This window comes from Nyctereutes procyonoides, unplaced genomic scaffold (assembly GCF_905146905.1).
Source record: "Nyctereutes procyonoides isolate TBG_1078 unplaced genomic scaffold, NYPRO_anot_genome, whole genome shotgun sequence".
Classification (NCBI taxonomy): domain Eukaryota; kingdom Metazoa; phylum Chordata; class Mammalia; order Carnivora; family Canidae; genus Nyctereutes; species Nyctereutes procyonoides.
In genome coordinates this window covers 52,046,064-52,066,516 of record NW_026575047.1, presented here as the reverse complement: position 1 = coordinate 52,066,516, position 20,453 = coordinate 52,046,064, and the positions used below count along the sequence as shown (strand labels likewise).

The window sequence follows — 20,453 nt, the reverse complement described above, 5'->3', positions numbered from 1 at the left end:
TGGGCTTGGCGGCTGGAAAAACAAACAAACAAACAAACAACAAACCACAAACCCAAAACAGGTGAGATTTCTACCTGGTCTTGGGTTGGTTTGAAAACTGTCATTAACAAAAGTGATTTTCATTTTGGTGCCCACACATCACAGGGTGCCCGAGTGTTTACAAAGTGACAGAAGGAAAGTTAACACACGCAGAGGTAAGCAGATGGCCATGCACTTGACATGGGAAGCTAGCCGGGTAAGCTAGCTTTCCAAAGTCCTTATTACTTATTTGTGTTTAGCCCTGGGCAGGATCACAATAAACAAGGTTCCGAGGGAGAGAAGCCAGCAATTACATAATGAAATCCATGCACGCTGAACTGAAAAATCAAAAGCAGGTGGATGCGGAGACCCCCACCAATTCACCAGTGCCGTGCTTAAGGCACCCCTGCTCTGGAACAAACAGAAACATGCTCATGTTTGTCTTCAAGGATGAGCCTCATAAATTTCGGGCAAAAGAGAAGGAAGTACTGCTTTTCCAGAAGGCATAGTGTAATGACTTTGAAACTTGTTTCCCAAGGTAGTGATTAGGAATGAATCAAGAAGGACTAAAGGTATTTAAGGGCACAGCTCAATGCAGAGAGTGATGTTTGGGGTGCTTCTGTATACAAAAGACCTCCTTGTCCAGCGATGGGGACTGCGGTCCAGGAGGGCAGTTATCTGCCTTGACACAAACCTTCTTGAAGCCACCAGACATAAAATACCACCGAAAGAGCCGGCAGGCCACAACTGCATCACTTGTGCTTGCTTCTGGGTCAGTGCAACCCTTATTGGCTGGAGACAGATTAATTGTTAAGTGAAAGGCTGTGGCTTACAGATGCTTTCAACCTGGCTTTTCACCTTGAGAGTTGTGGGTTGGCAGGGGGCTGTGCGCCTCTGCCATTGGTTAGGTAGAGAACAGCCTCTCGCCAGAGTGCAGGTTCAAAGATCCATCCTTACATGTTAAAAGGGGACAGGAAGCCACTGAATCTTCTAAAATGTATTTGCGAATCCAACATAAAACCCAAGCCTTTTTTTTGGTGGTTAAGCAAAAATTTCTGGGTGTGATGGCAGAGTGCCTTCTCCTTATTGCCCCAGCCAGAAAGATAACAGCCACCTTCTGATATGTGAAGGAGCAAGAAGAGCAACCAGACAGCTGGAGAAACTGCCAAATGAATGGGTCTAATCCAAATAGAACTGACTCAGTGAAAAGCCTGAAGAATAAATCAAAAGAAACCCTACAAATGAAGATGCCTGCAAATGTCCTCCACGAACCCAGACTGTCAGGGGAGGCCATGGATGACAAAGATTTGGCTGGATAAAGGATCAGCACATTGGAGACAGTGGCTCTGTCCCAGCCTCCCCGTGCATGTGAGGGCTATGCCATACAAGACCTGACTGACTGTGCCTGCCACTGTGTTTGCTACTACGCCTGCCTCCTTGCCCCCGGGAGAAACCCTCCAAACACCTGCTGCTCAAGTTCCTGCACTCTGGCTGGGAAAGGTTCTCAGGAAGAGATGGGACATTCAACATGTAAGGATGAGCAGGAGATTGGACAACTGCCTGTGCCTGTGAGGTGGCCATGACTGGTGGACCCAGACCAAGAGCAATGGAGTGGCTGGTGGTGGCCACAAGGATGGTGTTATGGGCTGAACTTTGTTCCCCATAAAAAATATGTTGGAGGGATGCTTGGGTGGCTCAGTGGTTAAGCGTCTACCTTTGGCTCAGGTCATGATCCCGGTGTCTGGGGATTGAGTCCTGCATCGGGCTCCCTGCAGGGAGTCTGCTTCTCCTTCTGCCTATGTCTCGTCTTTTTTCTCTGTGTCTCTTATGAATAAATAAATAAATCAACCTTAAAAAAAAAAAGAAAGATATGTTGAGGCCCTTACCCTCGCTAACTCAGAATGTGACCTTCATTTGAGAGAGGGTCTTTCCAGAGATAATTAAGTCAAAATGAGGTCATTAAGGTAGGTCCTCATCTAATATGACTGGTTTTCTTATGAAGAGGGGAAATTTAGTCACAACAATAGGTCCCTGAAAGACAGGACGATGTGGAGACACACAGGGACAAAATGGCATGTGGCTGTAATGATTGGTCTACATGCCAAGGAATGCCAAGGACTGCCAACTACCACCAGAAGCTAGGGAGAGGCAAGGAAGGGTTCCCTCAAGATCTGAGAGAGAACAAAGCCCTACTGCTAGCACCTTGATGTCAGACTTCTAGCCTCCAGGACTTGAGACAGTACATCTCTGTTATCCAAGCCAACCAATTTTTGGTACTTTGTTACGGTAGTGCTGATACAGATGGTAACAAGCCAAATGCAGGTGAGAGAAATCAAGACCCAAGAACCTAGAACATTCCATGGACAGAGGCCCACACATTTAAAATGGAAAAGAGATTCTAGAAGGCAAAAAGGATGCCCATGGAGACAAGTAGATTAGAAATATGAATAGGGAAGGACAAGGACAGTAAGATTGGTCATTAAATTAGCAAAAAGCCTGGGAGGGCTCCGTCATGTGAAGGAGAGTTTCAAAAGTGACCTGAAAATAATTACAGGGAGTAAAGGGAGAGAGAGATAAAGAGGAAGGGGAGTTCAGCCTTCCTCTCTGACTCAGGGAGAAGATTAATTCAATGACTTAGTTAATGAAATGATTGAAGGAGAAAACAAAACAAAACATATCATCAACATTGAAAAAAGCATGTCTGCTCAAAATACTGTAACTACCAGAATTAGTGGTTAGCTGCCAATATGATTTAAGGCGAACCAACAAAAGGAAATATTGCTATAGAAACCAGATCAGTGGTGGGGGGGCACCTGGGCGGCTCAACTGGTTGAGCCTTCAGCTCAGGTCATGATCCTGGGGTGCTGGAATAGAGCCCCACATTCGGCTCTCTGTTCAGTGGGGAGCCTGCTTCTTCCTCTCCCTCTGCCCCTCCCTAGCTCATGCTCTCTCTCACTCTGGGTCTCTGTCTCTCTCAAAGTCTTTAAAAAAAAAAAAGAAACGAGATCAATGGGAAATATAAGCACAAAAATAACTTACAAGTAAACATATGATGGCATTTTAAACAGTTAACACAGACCCATGTGTTGCCTCCAAGCTCAAGGTCCAGCAGGGAAACTGGAAATTGGGCTGTGATCACATGCTGACACCATCTCGGTGATGCTTTCTTTGCAATGCATTCACAGACTGTTGTGTTCACGTTTTCAGCTGGCCCTCACACTAACCCTGTAAAGTCTGGCACATAAAGAACCTCAGAGAGACAACTTGCTCAGAGGTAACAGAGACAGGATGGCAATTCAGGTGACGAATGCTCTGTCTGGTCTCTTCCTACCGGACCACTATGTTCTCATGGCCGTGGAAAAGCTGACACGGTTTCAAAGGCATTCAGAAAAATAACCAAAGCACCTTGATAGTAATAAAGATGCTCAAACAGCCATACTCCCAAAATACGACCATGCTGAATCTTTATGTTCCAACCCCAGGCAAAATAGGTAAAAGAAAGACTAATGCAAATTCAAGAAAAATGCCAGCAGATGATGATAGGCCAAATAGGCAAAAAATGAATAGAGGAATTGTAGAGCGACACACTGCCATAAAAATGCGGGATCCCCAATGGTAGGGGGCAGGAGAATGAATTCTGTGTTCAAACAGATATGAGCCTACCCACTACTTGATTAAATTCTGAGTATGAAGGAAAAGCAAAAAGGAAAAAGGAATAGGAAGAAGGTGCAGGGAGGGGCAAACACCCGTTCTATCTTATCTGAGGACAAAAGCAAAATTGAGGCAGAACCAACGAGAGAAGCAGAATGAGGGTTGCCAATTCTTTGAACATGAAAACATGCCCTTGTAAGTCATGTTTGTGTAGGAGAGGAAAACCAAGTCACAACAGAATATATTTTTAGAACAAAAAAAGTATTACAAGTAATGGAAAAGACAACGCACAACTCTGATTACAGTTGCAAAAAAAAAAAAAAAGTGAAACATAGTAAAGCAACCCCACCCTAGTCAGAGTAGAAAGCTAAAAGAAAACAGGAAAATTAAGATAATTAGACTAAGCACAGAGAAATGCTGGAATGAAGTTAAGACAAGGAAGTCAATAAATAAAGCCAAGTCAAGGGTCTTTGAAAAAAATAATAAAGTCAATAATCAACTTATTAAATTAAAAAGCTTTAAATGTACCTTTAATAGAGAATGAAAATGACAACCTGGTGACCAGTGTAAAAACAATGCTTAAGTTATGGGAAATGCTGTCTTTGGCCACAGCTAAAGAACCAAATGACAAGGTTGAAATGCAAGATTTACTTACAAAACAAAAAATTCTCAAAGTGACATAAAAAGAGAAAAACAAAATAATGTATTAAGATAAATAAGGAAAATAACTGGAGAGTCATTCCACAACGCTTCCTAGTCCAATATAATTCTTTTTAGTAATTTATTTCAAAGTTTTTATTTATTTTTAATTTTTTATTAATTTTTAAAAATTCTGGTGGGGCTAATGTAGTGTTATATTAGTTTCAGGTGTTTAATATAGTGATGTGACACTTTCATACATCACCTGGTGCTCATCACAAGCGTCCGCCTTAATCCCCATCACCTGTTTCCCCCATTCCCCACCCCTCACCCCCCTCCTCCCCTCTGGTAACCAGCAGTTTGGTCTCTGTAGTTAAGAATATCTGGGGGCACTTGGGTGACTCAGTGGTTGAGCGTCTGCCTTCAACTCAGGTTGTGATCTCAGGTCCAGGGATTGAGTTCTGCATCGGGCTCCCCACAGGGAGCCTGTTTTTCCCTCTGCCTGTGTCTCTGCCTCTCTCTCTCTCTGTGTCTCTCATGAATAAACAAAATCTTTTAAAAAAGAATATCTGAATGCCAAAAGGTGTTTAATAAAATGTATCACTTTTTCTTCACTAAAACCTTTTTAAATAGAGGTTTTTTTTCTTTTAAAAAATCACTGCTTTTTTCTCCTGTAGTATTTCAGTCATTCCTTTTAAAAATAGGAAGCTTACAAGAAATATTCCGTCACTAGTTCCAAGTTAATTTTGCCAACATCTATTTGAGAAGCGGGGCGGGGGAGTGGGGAGGTAGGTGGGTGGGTAGGGGGAAGCCCGAAATGTCTGCAGTTAACTTACTGTTAACTTGCTGTTGAGAGAACCTTCAGCTTCCTCAACTTTTTTTTTTTATTTTTTTTAGCTTCCTCAACTTTTAAATAAAGACAAAAATTTCTACCTTATAGGTGATTAAAGTAGAATGTTTGGCAAAGTTCTTTGTCAGCTATGAAGTCTTACGTAAATGGGAGATTTACTGCATATATAAAGTTTCAACCATCCAACCATCCAACCATCCGTCCATCCAACCATCCATCCATAAATTCATCCATCCATGCAACCATCTGTTTATTCTGTTCCAGCCCTACACTGGGGGGTCAAACACAGGGTAAGCCAACTTGGCTAAATTCTCTGCTTTTGAGAATTGTTCTTTCAAATAAGGGAGTTGACATTAGATGAGAATGTCATGGGCAGGAAGCTTGGGGAGATATAAGGGGGAATCGGATCAGGACTAGGGGTCAAAGGAACCTTCCTGAGGATGTTGTGTAGGGTTAAGATTTGAAGGGTATCCTGGGTCAAGGAGCCTGGCATGCTGAGTGCTGAGGAGACAGGCGCGCTTCTTCCTGGCTCTCTGCTGTCCACCCTGAAGGTATAGCATGGATGGTATAGTTTCCTCCTGCAGCTGGACATTTCTCTTTCCTTCCCCTAACTTCTCATTACAAATAGCAGTGCTTTGACCATGTGTGTGGGAATTGCTTTTTTTTCCTTCTGAATTATGTCCTAGAGGTATCTCTCAGAAAGGAAATACCAAATTCAGAACAGTTTGCTGGGAGAAGAGTTTTATGGCTTTTGTCACATGATGCCAATGACTTTCCACACATATGGAACGGATTTACAGTGCCAGCAGTAAGGCATTGATTGGTGTGCCCATTTCTCTACGACCCTGCCAAGTGTCTTACTCAGTATTCATGTTTATTTTTGCTGGTTTAATAGGTTTGTGTCAGTCCTTTCAAGTTGTTTTAATTTGAATTTCTGTAATTGTCAATGGAGTTGTATCTGTGTTCATGCCATGATGTACTGGCTGTGTTTCTTCTATGTAAAACTCTTCATTTCTCTTCTTGCCCAGCGGCATCTGTAAGCAATGCGGTGGCAAGGGTCATGGTCCTGGCTTGGTCACTGCTGAGTCCTGAGCATCTGGTGGGTGATCTATAAACATTGGCTGAATTAAGTTCAATGATCAGCTGACATGTACACTGTATCAGTAACCTACTGGTGTTTTGGTGAGTTCTTTTTTTTTTCAAAAAACTTCATTGCTCTCTTTTCTATATATATATATTTTAAAGATTTTATTTATCTATTCATGAGACAGAGAGAGATAGAGAAAGAGGCAGAGACACAGGCAGAGGGAGAAGCAGGCTCCATGCACCAGAAGCCCGATGTGGGATTCGATCCTGGGTCTCCAGGATCATGCCCTGGGCGGAAGGCAGGCGCCAAACCGCTGAGCCACCCAGGGATCCCAATATATTTCTTTTTTAAATTATATTTTCCTACAAGTATTTTGCTTTAATATATAAATCACTCATCTTATTTCTGACAATGTACCTTTATATCATTTGTATATTTGTAAAAATGATCATGGAATCATCTCCCTTTTTACAAGTGGGATAAATGCCCTTTTAAAAATGTATTCTGATGAGTTTCCAATTTTAACTCTTATCTGTTTGAAATTTATTTGGATCATTACAAATGTCTATACTGACTGATGATATACAATTGATACACAGTTGTCTATGCTGATACCCATGGTTGCAATGACATCGAACATTTTCTTCTCATTGTTCCCTGACTATATTCTCCAGTTGATCATGTAAGCTTAAATAATAGTTTTAGTATTTCTGCATCTCTGTTTTATTAATAATTTCCTCCATTTGAACCAAGTACAAGTGGTTCCTTTTTTAAATTTTTAAAAAAGATTTTATTTACTTACTTATGAGAGACACAGAGAGAGGCAGAGACAGACAGTGGGAGAAGCAGGCTCCCTGTGAGAAGCCTGTTGCAGGACTCGATCCCAGGACCCCAGGATCACGACCCGAGCCAAAGGCAGACACTCAACCACTGAGCCACCCAGGTGCCCCGTAGAAGCGGTTTCTAACACTGCTGCTTTGTCTTGTGTTTTAAGTCTAGTAGGAAGTTTGTCATGAACACCTCCTTGAAAGGTTATAGAGTAACTGGCTCACTGGATCTACCGCCTCATCTTGCTACCTGATTTCAGGTTTTAAGGAGAACTAATAGCATGGGTAGTTGCCACAGGGAAAGCATCCAAATAAGGAAGGCCTAAGGGCAGGGAAATATTCAGTATTTGGAAACTAGATAAAATGGACACATGTGGAATGATTAGCTAAATTCCTCACTAGGGCACAGGAAAATCTGAATGGATGGACAGAGGCCTGAGCAGTTCTGAGTGTCCCTTCACAACTTTTGAGGGGCTGATGAAAGACTCTCTCTTCCTCTCACCCAAGTGAGTGGTGAAGAGGCCAGGTCCTGGGCAGTGAATCTGTACCTAGCTCTGCCTCTTTATCTACTGGGTCACTGCTGGTCCAGATCCTGAATTCTGGAGACACTGGTTCCTACACCTGCTACGCTGCCAGCTGTGAGCAAGGTGTGAGGGACCAGGAAGGTGGGAATCTGTGTATGTTGAAATGCTCTGGAAAGCACAGAACTCTGGAATAAAAACTCTTTGCACCAAGTGTGAGGCCTTACCCAAGACAAGGGTGTTTCCCAGAGGACTCAGGGTCCCTCAGGAAAGGCTGCTTGCCCACAGTGCCTCAGGGTCTCTCAGGAGCACGCACCCCCCACTCAGCCAACTCCATCAACCTCTCACGAAGGCCTCAGAAACATCCGGGAGGCCATATTTGCTGCCTCTTATCCTTTCTGAGCATCCCGCAAACACAAGTCCTCAGACGCAGCAGGTCCCATGGATGGAAAAAGCCTGCTTCGGCTCTGAAAATGTGCAGCCAGCATGTTTCTCTCTGAGCACAGACACAGGCATCTGAATGGTGGGCCACCAGGAATTTTTAAGGTACATAAGCCAGAACTGATCCAAAGAATGATGATGATGACGGTAATAATGATAAATGTTCCTCTCTAGGTGAGCTGCCAGACTTAAGACCATTAGAGACTTTTAAGAGGAAATTAATAATTTCTCCACTGGGTTGTTTCAAAATTAATTCCAGCTCTTGTCTACTTGCAACACTCAGAATAGCCCCAGAAAGCCCTATAGCCTGGCCCTCTACCTCCTGAATGGAGACAAACATCATCGATCATATTCCAGGACCTGCTTAGGCGGCCTTTCCTGGCATTTTTGAGTTTTCCTGCTCTTTTCTGGGCATGCCAGCATCAAAATGTTGCTATTTCTCATGGCAACAAAGCAAAGGCAAATATTGACAGGACCCTTGCCATGAACATGGACTGTCTCATTAAATGTTCAGGCAGGAGTTTGGCAGTTTTCAAGAGGGGTGCCAACAAACTGGAGCCAAGAAGCAGCTCTGGCCAGGTCCGAGTTGGCTTTGTTTGCTGTTCTAAAAGTATGTCCAGACCACGTAGTGTGGGCTTTTGGAAATTTCCTTACCAAATACCAACACAACCAATATGGGCTTCTCTGCAGTTCCTTGTTTGTGGGCAGACGCAGGTTCTGGCAGGCTGGGAATGAGGGGATGCCTGACCCAGAGACACACAGGAAGGTTCTGAACCTGGCAGTGGCTTCCACAGAAGCAGCAATTACATTAAAAGACAAGCAAACAAACAAAAAACACCCACTAGCTGGTGGAGGAGGCAAAGCATAAACACACCAAAGACAAGATGACTAATTCAGCAAGGTCACTGCCATGAATGCCAGCAAAGCCAAGGAGTTTTTAGACCATGTATACAGGGCAGCAAAGCACCCTTTTAATGACTGCCTCTACCTACTATTCAGGACCAAAAACGCCAGTTCAAACCCACTGCACACCTGGGAAACCCACACTTACAGGTACTCCCAGGTACACCTGGGAAGGTACCAGCACTTACCTCTGGTTCCTGAGTCATCCTTCCTGACTGCTGGATCCCTCTGGGCTGCCTGCCTCCCTGTCTTCTGCCAGCAGCACTGAAGGAATGTGCTATTACAGGTTCTAGATCACAGGCAGCCAGACACACCCACTGCAAGGCACTTGCCTTTGAAATTCATGTGAATAGTGAAAATAGCACCTGCTTTGAGGAAGCCCAAAAAATCCTTATGATTCAGCCTGCACTGTAATTTCATTTTCTCTTCTAGGCCAAGGAGAAGAAAGGTAACATTGTCTTTTCTTAAAATGCAATAATCACTTTTATGCGCTATGCCTATCTTGGCAAGCAGAGCTGGAGTTGCCCTGTAGAAAAGATGGCAGATAAAGATGCCAACCATTTCTGCTTTTAATGTTTAGCCAAGAAGATCAAAGTTACCAGCTCTCAAGCTTGGGTGCACACTGGAATCACCTGGGGAATTTTAAAAGCCAAACTGATGCAGGTCCATCTGAGATTCAGATTCAATTAGTATCAGGTCTCCCATGAGCACTGGGGTTTTTAAAAGTTCCCAGGGAGTTATTCTACAGAAAAGTATGACAACCACGATGTACTGAGGTATAGTTCGTGAATCATGAAATGAGAAAAGCCTTGAGTTCGAAAGACTCAGGTTCTGGGCTGATACTGTTTAGTATTTGCTGTCCTTGAACAAGTAACAGAATGTCTCTAAACCATAATATTTTCATCTGGAAAACAGATTCTATTCCCTGCAGTTCTTATTGAGTTGATCAAGTAAGATAAGAAAGTGTTGGAAAAACACCAAGCACAATATAAAGATAAGGGCTGCATGATAAGTATTTCCTTTTACAATGTGAGGCTAATATTTAATATTTATTGTACATTTACTATCAATAAGAATATTGGTATTCTTTAAAAACTAGGAAACCAGCAAAAATAAGGGAAAAGTTAAAAGGGAATAGCAAAAAATATGATACAAAAAGATGGAAGTAATAAATCAGTATGACAGGTCCCACAGAAAAGTGAATTGAGTGAATTCCTCAAAGATACTCTGAGGAGGGATGAAAAACTAAATGCTGTTTGTAAGAAATAAACCCAAGACAATGAAAAAACTGAAGATGAATGTCTGGGAAAACTTGTACAATGTTGATGCAAAGAAAAAGAATGCAGTGTGGCCATGTGGAGAGCAGACAATCCCAATTTTAAGGATAAAAGCATGAACAGGATTAAAGCAGGTATTTGACATAATGAAATACATCAAAATACGTCAAAACAGGTCATAAAGCCATAAACCAGGCATATGAAGCAACAACTTGATAGAACAATGTGAAGAACTAGAAAAAAATAAGAAGTAGGAAATATATATGTATATATAAACATATATACATGTATATTTATAAATATGTATATGTGTACATATGTGTGTATTTTAGATTCTGAAAAAGAAATCCAGCACAAATCGGCAGCACATGAAAGACTTGTATAATGCAACTGACAAGCTAAAATTAGAGGAAAAAAGACTGAAATATTTAACTCAATAAATCCAAAAAGTAACTCTAATAATAATAGTTATCATCTATTAGGTACTTACTATGTGCCAGGCATTGGTTTTAGAATGTTACCAATATTACCACATTTCATTGTCAAGCATCCTTCTGAGACAGATACTTTCTCTTTATTTTTCTTACCTCTCAGATGAGGAAACACAGAGAGGAAAAGTTACCAGATGAAGGTCTGGAGCCCAGATTAGGCCATAAGTCTCATGCCATGGCCTTGCCTTAACCACAACACCCAACATACTCAGAAACAAATAAAATATTCAAGAAAATATGAAGGTTTTAGTAGGGATAGAAGCTAAAGTTAATGAAATAACAAACAGAACAAATTCCTCCCCCCAAAATAAATGAATAAAATCTAACAAGTCCTCCGACAAGACCACTTGAACATGTAAATGCCTGGTTGGTCTGATTAAGTTTATAAAAGAGAAAAAGTAAAACTGTCCAACATCAAAAATGAAAAGGGAAATATATTATCATCATTCATTACATCAACAAATCAAAACAGAAAAGCTCCATGAATATATCAGCAGCTGCCAAAAATGGATTTTTAACAAAATTCAGCAATCTTTCTTAGTAAAAACTCTTAAGCAAAAAAAGAATACATGGAAACTACCTAAATCTAACAACAGTCTATTTACCAAAAATCTACAGCAAATGCCTATAAATTGCTGAGGTCAAGACCTTTAAAATCAGGAACAAGAGAGATGCATCTGTTATCACCATGATGATTCAACTCTTGAAATTTCTAGTGGTACCATGAGACATGAAATAAAATAAGTTATATAAATACTAGAAAAAGAGGGACAAACCTATTTGGAATTTACAGGTGCTTTTTATCACATACCAACAGTCTCAAGGAACTCTTCTAGAAACTATTAGAATTAATAAAAGAAGTTGGTAAAGGTACTAGATAAAACATAAATAAACAGAAGAGCTTTTCTCCATACTAGTAACATAGGGTTAGAAATAGAAATGGAAAAGAATTATATTCCATTCAAATAGTGGCAAAAACAAGAATGAAGCCACAAATAAACATTATAGGTCCAGGCTCTCTATGAAGAAAACTATAAAATCTCATTAAAATAGGAAAAATAATACAAAATAAATAAAATACAAAGTCTCATTAAAGAACATGAACTCTGCACAAATAAAGTCACTGTAGGAAATTCACAAAATGGAAGAACAAATGTCTAATAACAGCCAAAATATTTTTCAAAGAAAAAAAAACAAATAAGTAGAAAACATGCATTAACAGGCTGTAAGACTTAAATGAAATGTGTGTTCTCAAGACAGTATGGCAAACATAGAAACACATTAATAGGAACAGTACAGAGAATCCCAAAATGCATACAGATAGATACTGGGGAAAATAACAATGATGACATTTCAATTCAGAAGGAAAAGGAAGCTCTAATTAAAAAATTGTGCCATAATAATTGATCACCCAATTAGAAAAGATGAAAGCTATATTCTCTCCCTCATACCCCACATACAAATAAATATGTTTTTCAGAAAAACTGAGGCTTCAAATGTAAAAACCAAAATAATAAAAAATATTATGAGATACCTCAGGAGGAGAATATTTATATAAAATTGAGGGGGAAATGACCTTCTCATATAACCCAGATGCCATTAATGAAAAATATATTTGATTACATATTCTCATATCTTCATTATCACAAAGATAACAGAAGAAAAATAAGGGATTAGGGGAAATACTGGTACCATGTATGATAAAAGGAGGTTTAATATGTGATATACAAAAAGACCGTCCAAAATGATAAGAGATAACCAACCCTTCAGGAAAATAATCAACAAACAGTAACAGGCAACACACATTAGGGGAAATGCAAATGGTGTTAGCTAACACCCATATGATGTTAGCCAGTTACCACTTTTTTTTTTCCTGTGGTGAGAACACTTAAGATGTACTCTTTTCACAGCTTTCAAGTATATAGTACAGTATTATTAATTATAATCACAGAGCTGTATATTAGATTTCCAGAACTTATTCATCTTGTAACTGAAGCCTGTACCCTATGACCAACATCTCCCCATTTTCTGTACCCTCCAGCCCCTGGCAAATCATCTACTCTGTTTCTGAGTTTGTTTTTTTTCTGATTCCACATAGAAGTGAGATCATTAAAGTATTTGTCTTTCTGTGTCTGATTTATTTTATTCAGCACAGTGCCCTTAAAGTCTGTCTAGGTTGTTGAAAATGGCAGGATGCTTTCCTTGCTTGTGATGGAAAAATATTCCATCGTATACGTGTACCACCTGTTCTTTATGCATTCATCCACAGGCAGTGACTACTCACCATTTTTCCTGGACAACTGCTGGCCAAGGCACTAGTTTCGATGAAATACTTCCTGAGGAGATGTTTGCTGGGGTCAGGGCTGTCCAGTAAGATGTAGGAACAGAAGAAAGCCCCATGTCTCAGCAGGAATATGGCGATGTCTTCATTTCCTAAAGGACAGGAAATGGCATCCAGATATAGCTGTCAAAAATGGCAGACGCTAGTATGTGAGATGGGAATGAAAAGGGTAGTTGTGTGGTAGAACTTCTCTGTTACTTCTCTTGAGGTGTCAAGTTCCTGTTAGTGAGTGACATTCTGTGGGCCTCTGTCCTGTGGAGTGCCTCCTACTATGGTTCCATCTGCCACAGTTTGTCCCTGTCATTGAGATACCCTTGCAAGAGGTGAATGGGGCAAATGAGGGAAGGTGCAGACATTTTGAAAAAGAGGCAAATAATGGGCTTTGCAAATGTTTCCACAGAGACACTTCAAGAGCTAGAGGTGAGGGGGAAGACACCATCCCACATCTCAAACCTGCAAGGGTTCTCATGGATAGGATTGACTGGGGGACTCACCTGACTTGATGGCCGCATAGAGGGGTAAGCGCACGATGACAGGAAACTCGTTCTTCCTGACTGCATAGCTTTCCGGGTCAGCCCCGTGTGTCAGGACGAGGAGCTTCACCAGCCCCAGGTGCCCCTGTTGGCAAGCCAAAGCCAGCATCCAGTTCAGCAGGCGCTGGGGGCTGCAGGGACCTAGCAGGAGATGACAGGGCAAAGGGAAAGTACCATTGAAGGGTTTTGGTTTTTGGTTGTAACCACTCTGATCTCCCCCCGGACCACTGATAAATCGAGCTGTCCTGTTTCCAGCTGAAAGTCCCTTCTGTCAAGTTGGTAGTGTTTTCTGGAATAGTTCTCATGGATTGCATATTCCCACATCATTATAAACCCACTTGCTCATCACATAATGCCAAGGGAGGAAAAAGCATTCAAAACACTATATATGGTATGATTGTAACTGAATTAAAAAATGTATGTGTAGAAAGAAGACCAAATGTACCACCCCAGTGTTGCAGTATTATCTCTGGGTAGTGGGATTGTGACCATGTACCTCACCTCTCTCCCTATCCTTAGCCCTGACCTCCTCCCCAGAGTATCAATACATACAGAGACATGGACTTTGAAGACAAGTAGCTTAGGGTTAAAATAGTTTAGCTGTGTAATCTTTTATTTTATTATTTTTTTAAGATTTTAAGAGTGAGCACAAGCAGGGGGAGCCGCAGACAGAGAGGGAGAAGCAGGGTCCCCACTGAGCAGGGAGTCTGATGCACGGCTCGATCCCAGGACCCTGGGATCATGACCTGAGTGGAAGGCAGACACTTAACCGACTAAGCCACCCAGGCACCCCTTAGTGGTGTCATCTTAAACAAATTTCTTAACTTCTCCCTGACTCAGTTTACCTATTGGTAAAATGGGAATGAAAACACTCATCCTCCCAAGTGTAATGTGAGGATTGCATGACATTATGTATGTCAAGTACCTGGCTTTATATGTTCTAACTCATTATTTGGCATTATGTGTTTAGCATACTAACACTTTTCTGCATTTCTAAATGATCTGTAAATACATATATTACTTTCAAAAATGAAAGAAAAAAGGCTTTGATGAAAGAAACAGATCTAACTGTCCAGCCTAAAGCTTTGAGAGTTACTCCCTACAACAACCACCAACTTAATTCAAGGAGGAAATAACAGTGAGCACACTGAATGAGCAGGGACAGTGTGGGCTGAAATATTAAGTATCTGCAAGTTCAAAGAAATGCAATCTCTTTTGGATGTAGAGGCCATGGAAAAATGATCTCATCCTCCACACTGACACTTCCCAATTGCATCATCACATTGTCTCATTTCCAGAGGCTGAGAGTCCTGAGGAACAAAGTGCTTCCAAGCATGGAGAGAGTGGCCCTCCTCTTCATGATAGGAAATTGACCAGGAAACAGGGGTGAAATCGGGATGGAGGAAATGAAAATCCAGCAGAGAGGGCACTTGGCACACTGCCTGGGCTGTAGCAGATGCTAAATAAATGTCCCTTCTTCTCCCTCTGATATCTAGGATTAACAACTTCAAGGAGGTGGTAGGCAATCAGGATCCCTGATTATTAACCAGGGATCCCCAACGTGCTTACTGCAACGATATCTAGAGAAGAGAGATCCAGTCCTCATGCTGCTACCTTCTGTTGAGGATGGCTGTACACCCATTTGAGAAGGCTGTAATAGGCTATATTTCATAGCCATGATTTTAGTATGAGGACATCAAAACTTAGAGAGGTTTGGGGACTTCCCAAAAGTCCCGCAGTTGGTAAATGGCAAAGTCAAAACTTAAACCCTGCAAAGCTAAAGGATTTAAACACTTGAAACCAAAGTGTGCTCTTTTAACCATATGAAAGCCTTGCTCGTATTTTCTTTTCTTTTTAAAGATTTTATTTTATTTGAGAGAGAGAGAGAAAGAGAATGAACAAGGAGGAGGGGTAGAGAAAGAGGAGCAAGCAGACTCCCGCTGAGCAGGGAGCCTGATGCAGGACTGGATCCCAGGACCCTAAGATCATGATCTGAGCAGAAGGCAGACACCTAACTGACTGAGACACCCAGGCAGCCCCCTACATGTATTTTCTGAGGCCCAAATTCAAGAATACTCCAAAAGAGCCCCATTAGAGTCTCCAGCCTTCCTCTTCCTCCTCTGCTCCACCTCTGCTCAGCTACAGAGACGAGGCATGATGTAATGATATATTTCAAATGATATCTATAACTATACAATGATGTACCTACCCCCATGAGCCTCTCATCTCTCCTCTTCTCAAACCCTCCCTTGTTCTCTGGCTGTATCTTTGTGTGTCTTCTGGTCTTAGCGACAGACTCCTGATAGTGGCTGCCTTCCCCTCCGGCTTGGAAATTCACAGGGACACCCACTGTTTTGCCCATCTCTGTACTTACTGCAGCGTCCAGAACAATGCTCTAGATTCCTTTGGTCTCAGAAACTCTGTCCCTAGTTGGGTTGAAGATAGGATGCTCCAAGGCAGCTGAAAACCATCCTCAGATCCAGCCAAGCTCCCTGCTCTGCAAAAGTGGACCATCTCAGTGCTTCCCTCGCTTGTCTGCCAAGTAAACTCCTACTCACCCTACAAAACCCAGCTCAGATGTCAGCTCCTTATGAAGACCCTGTCCTGCACCCAGACAAGACCATTCTCTATGTGTGCTCCCAGACCACTGTGTAATTACTTCAACCTCAGCATGGGGACACTGCATGGAATTACTCCTTTCTGTTTAGATTTCTTCTGCTTACCCAGGAGCTATGAAAGATCTGGGATCACCTTTTAAAAAAAGTCTCCAGGTCTTTCAAGTTCTGCAGAATGCCTGGCAATGCAGTAGTGAGAGACTCATACGGTGAATGCTCAGGAAATGCAAACTGCACCATTAGGTTGTGAGCCAGCTGGTGTAGATGCTTTGGGGTGATGATAGAGCTAATCATGGGGATCCCTGAAGAGAGGGAGTCTTCCCTCTGGGGTGCCCAGGCTCCTCTTTGTCTTCCTACGTCTCGCTGGACCCAATCTCCACCTGTGGACCACAACATGATCCTGATTCCTACCCTTAACCTCATTCTCCCTCCAGACACATGAAGGCGGTACAAGTCTGAGCACAAATCTACTCAAAGCACACTCTTGGACAACTTCCCTGACAGGCCGGTTCCATAATCTGTGGAGCCCAATGCAAAACACAAAGCTGAGCCCCTTGTTTAAAAATTATCAAAGATTTCAAGATGGTGACTGCAGAGTGTTAAACCAAGCATGGGCCTTCTGAGTGCAGGGCCCACACCGTTGCACGCCCATGAAGCTGGCCTCACTCCCAAACCGAAACCCTAACTCCCAAAGGCCATCGCTAAGGTAATGTCTTGGCCTATAGCTGTAGGCATGCCTTCCTGGACATTCAAGGCCACCACAGGAAATTAAAAGACAAAAGGACACCTTGAGTCTATCAGCCAAAAAAAAAAAAAAAATTACATGTTACTAGAAATACCACATAGCACGCTACATCCAGACAGTGGGATATTATTCAGGTATATGAAGAAATGGACTACCAAGCCATGGAAAGGCATGGAGGAAATTTAAAAGCATACCATCAGGCAAAGGAAGTTAATCTAAAAAGGCTACAAAATGTGCGAGCTCAACTATATGAGGTTCTGTAAAAGTCAAAACACAGAGACAGTAAAAAGATCAGTGGTTGCCAGGGGGGGTGGGGGAGGGAGGGATGACTGGGTGGAGCCCAGAGGACTCTGAGGTCAGTGAAACTGTTCATTATTGTACCCTAATAGTGGATACATATTATACATTTGTCAAAACCCACAGAATATACAAACACAAAGAGTGACCCCTAATGGAAACTTTGCACTCTGGTTACTAGGGATATGTCAGTAAGAGTTCCTCAATTGTGACAAACTGATGACACTGACACAGAATGTCAACAATGGAGGAACTTTTGGCGGGTAGGTATATGGGGATGTTCTGTACTTTCACATCAACATTTCTGAAAATCTAAAACTGCCAAAGGATAAAATCTATTAAATTTTTAAAAAAAGGGACAGAGGGGGTGCCTGCGTGGCTCAGTTGGTTAAGTGTCTGCCTTCAGCTCAGGTGGTGATCCCAGGGTCCTGGGGTCAATCCCCACATCGGGCTCCCTGCTCAGTGGGGAGCCTGCTTCTTCCTCTCCCTCTGCCTGCTGCTCTTGTTTGTGCTATCAGATAAATAAATAAAATCTTTAAAAAAAATAAAAAGGGGGCAGAGATCCAAAATCTTTATCAAATACAGTGTGAGAGAATTTACCTCCTGAGCTAAGGGGAATGAGTGTGGGATGTGGCACAGCTGTTAGCAGGTAGTCTTTACTCTGGATTGTCAGTCTGATGCCCCAGATCTCTGGTTCTCCTGCTTGGTGAAAGTGTGAAGAAACAAGCATTCTGAGGGGAACTCCCCCCCCCCCATGCCTATCTTTTTCCCAAGAAGAGGTGATTTCTAAGAGGTAGGCAAGAAGCTCATGCCCTGGGATTTACCTGGCAAAGACTCCAGCAATTCCTGCACTACGTCAGTATGCCCAAAATGTGCTGCCACCACAGCTGGATTGTCATCGGTGGGCTCCGTGGGCAGTTCCACCCGTCTCTCGGTGAGAAGGTATCGGACGGTCTCCAGATCGCCGTAGGCCGCTGAGATGCTCAGAAGCCGGCCCTGGTCAACACAGAGCAGGGACAGGACTTCAGTGAGATGAGTGCCCTTAGGAACTGCCAGGAGAGGAAACTCTAAATGCTTCACTCAGTCCACGGGCAAGGCTGGAGGTGTGCTGTCTGGGATGGCACCATGGGTCATGTGTGGCTGTCGAGGACTTGAAATTAGGCACATTCAAAGCAAGAAGGGCTCAAAGTGTCAAATAACACGCAATTTTAAAGATTTAGTGTAAAAATGTATCTATCTCGTCAATCATTTTTATATGGATTACATGTTGAAATGATCTTTAATATATTCATCAAATAAAATATATTAATATCTGTTTCTATTTGCTTCCTGAATGTGACTGCCAGACCATTTGATATAAATGTGGCTTCCATTCTATTTCTTTGGGACAGCACAGCTCTTCACCATTAGCTTCATGAGGATGGGAATAATGGGAATATCCCCATCTGAAGTAATATATTAATATGTGGAAAAGGACATGGAGGTTCAGAGGGGTGTTGTGACTTGCCCAGGACTACACAGATAGGAAATAGCTCTCAAGGATTGTACAAATGGCCCTGGCTTTTCATGGAGTTCCTAAGTCCACAAAAGAAGTGCTGGATTGACATGTACAGAATTTGACTGCAGCGATGAAACCGTTAAGTTTGAGTCCGGAATCTGCATAAAATAGCCATAAGTAAGCTTAGTTTGCTTGCTGAATAGGTTAGAAAACAAGTGTATTAGGAGTCACTTTAGGGTGAGACGGGTAGGGATGGGTCAGCAGGATCCCAGGGATGAGAACTGATATATTAAGCTCTTCTGTGCCAGATGCTGCATGGAACAATTTATTTATATGGTCATACTTAAACCTCATAGCAGTTTTAAGTCAAAGTCTGTATATGTTATTGATTAAAAAAAAAAAAAAGAAAAGAGCCAGTTATTTTACCAGCACAATGAGTTTATTTGGGAATAGCAGAGGAATTGTAATCAGAATAAGGAAACTATGGTGAACCATAGGCGAGGCTGGAGAACAGAATAGAGGGGCTTGTTTTCATAAGGGAAAGGAGGAACCTAGGAGGGTATTTTACTGAGTTCCCATTGGGTGGGCTGTTACGGGGCAAGGAGAAATTCTTCCTTCTTCCTGCTGGGGAAGTAAGCTTCCTCTCTTTGGGGAATGCAAGGTTTGCTTCTTAAGGTGACTGGTAGTACATGACAACTCCTCCTTCAGGTCATCCAGACCCCATTTTAAATGAGGTTTCCTTTATTTTCACACTGTATTTCCATCTCGTGGGTGAGGAAATGAAGGCTTACCCACAGGGAGGGAGTTTATACAGTCTGCACAACCACCCAGGATTTGAACTGGGGTCTAGCTCCAAAGCCTATGTTTTCTCCATTCTGTCCAAGACTGCCCATGAGATGTGGGGCTTGGAGGGAGGCCGGGTTGTGTAAGTGGAGTGAATGAGCTGGTGATGTGAGGTAAGCATTCAGTATGACCAGAAGAGAAAAACCCACTAGGCCTGCCATTCCAGGAAAGCGCTTGCATTAGGGAGAAAAGCCACAGGGATTGATTAAATGATTCACTGCGCACAACCAACATCTGTCTAGACTCTAGTGGGTAAGAGGCTTAAAAGCCCCATCCTCACAAAGTGGTGATGTCACAGGAGCCAGCCCGGAGGCCAGGAGGAACCAGAGAGGTGGCACTCTAGCTAAAGACAGCCCAGAGACTCATTAGCATGTATTTATTTTAATTGAGACAGCATAGAAAAGTATAAAACAAAAAGGAGGCCTCCCTTCCTAACACCCTTTTGCAAAGGAAACTGCTCCTATGCAGCCTTCCAGAACAAGTTCATCCATATCAGCACATGGGTAATCCCATGTGAAACCAAATGCTTTGTCACTTCATTCATTACAACTTTCATTGGCATATAAGAACTCTACAGAAAAGAGCACAAATTGTGTGTTCAGTTTCATGTTTTGTTACAAAGTGACACATTCATGTAATGGACACTCAGACCACAAAATGCAAGATTATTATCTGTGCCCAGAAGTCTCCTTTCTGCCCCCTTCTTGTCACTGTCCTACTGGAATAACCTCTATCCTGACTTCTAACACCAGAGATATGTTTTTGCCAGTTTTCATATATTATTAAAGTGGAACTATACTTCACTTATTTTTTAACTTAATTTTATTTTTTTTTTACTTTTTGCCCTGAAATAGAGATTCATAGGAACTTGCAAAG

General features: G+C 42.1%; 1 protein-coding gene across 3 annotated transcripts in view; it reads right to left on the bottom strand.

The window, feature by feature from the left end:
* Positions 1–20,453, bottom strand: part of LRRK1 (leucine rich repeat kinase 1) — a 119,026-nt gene that overhangs the window by 55,779 nt on the left and 42,794 nt on the right. For 2 of the 3 annotated variants that reach the window (XM_055326460.1, XM_055326462.1), the window contains exons 3-5: positions 18,061–18,232; positions 13,541–13,720; positions 12,990–13,138 (exon numbers count right to left, since the gene is read on the bottom strand). In XM_055326460.1, the coding sequence (XP_055182435.1) occupies positions 12,990–13,138; positions 13,541–13,720; positions 18,061–18,232 (501 nt within the window). Of the gene's footprint in view, positions 1–12,989; positions 13,139–13,540; positions 13,721–15,953; positions 16,034–18,060; positions 18,233–20,453 lie in introns of those variants that run through there. The other variant, XM_055326463.1, reaches the window with a different exon arrangement.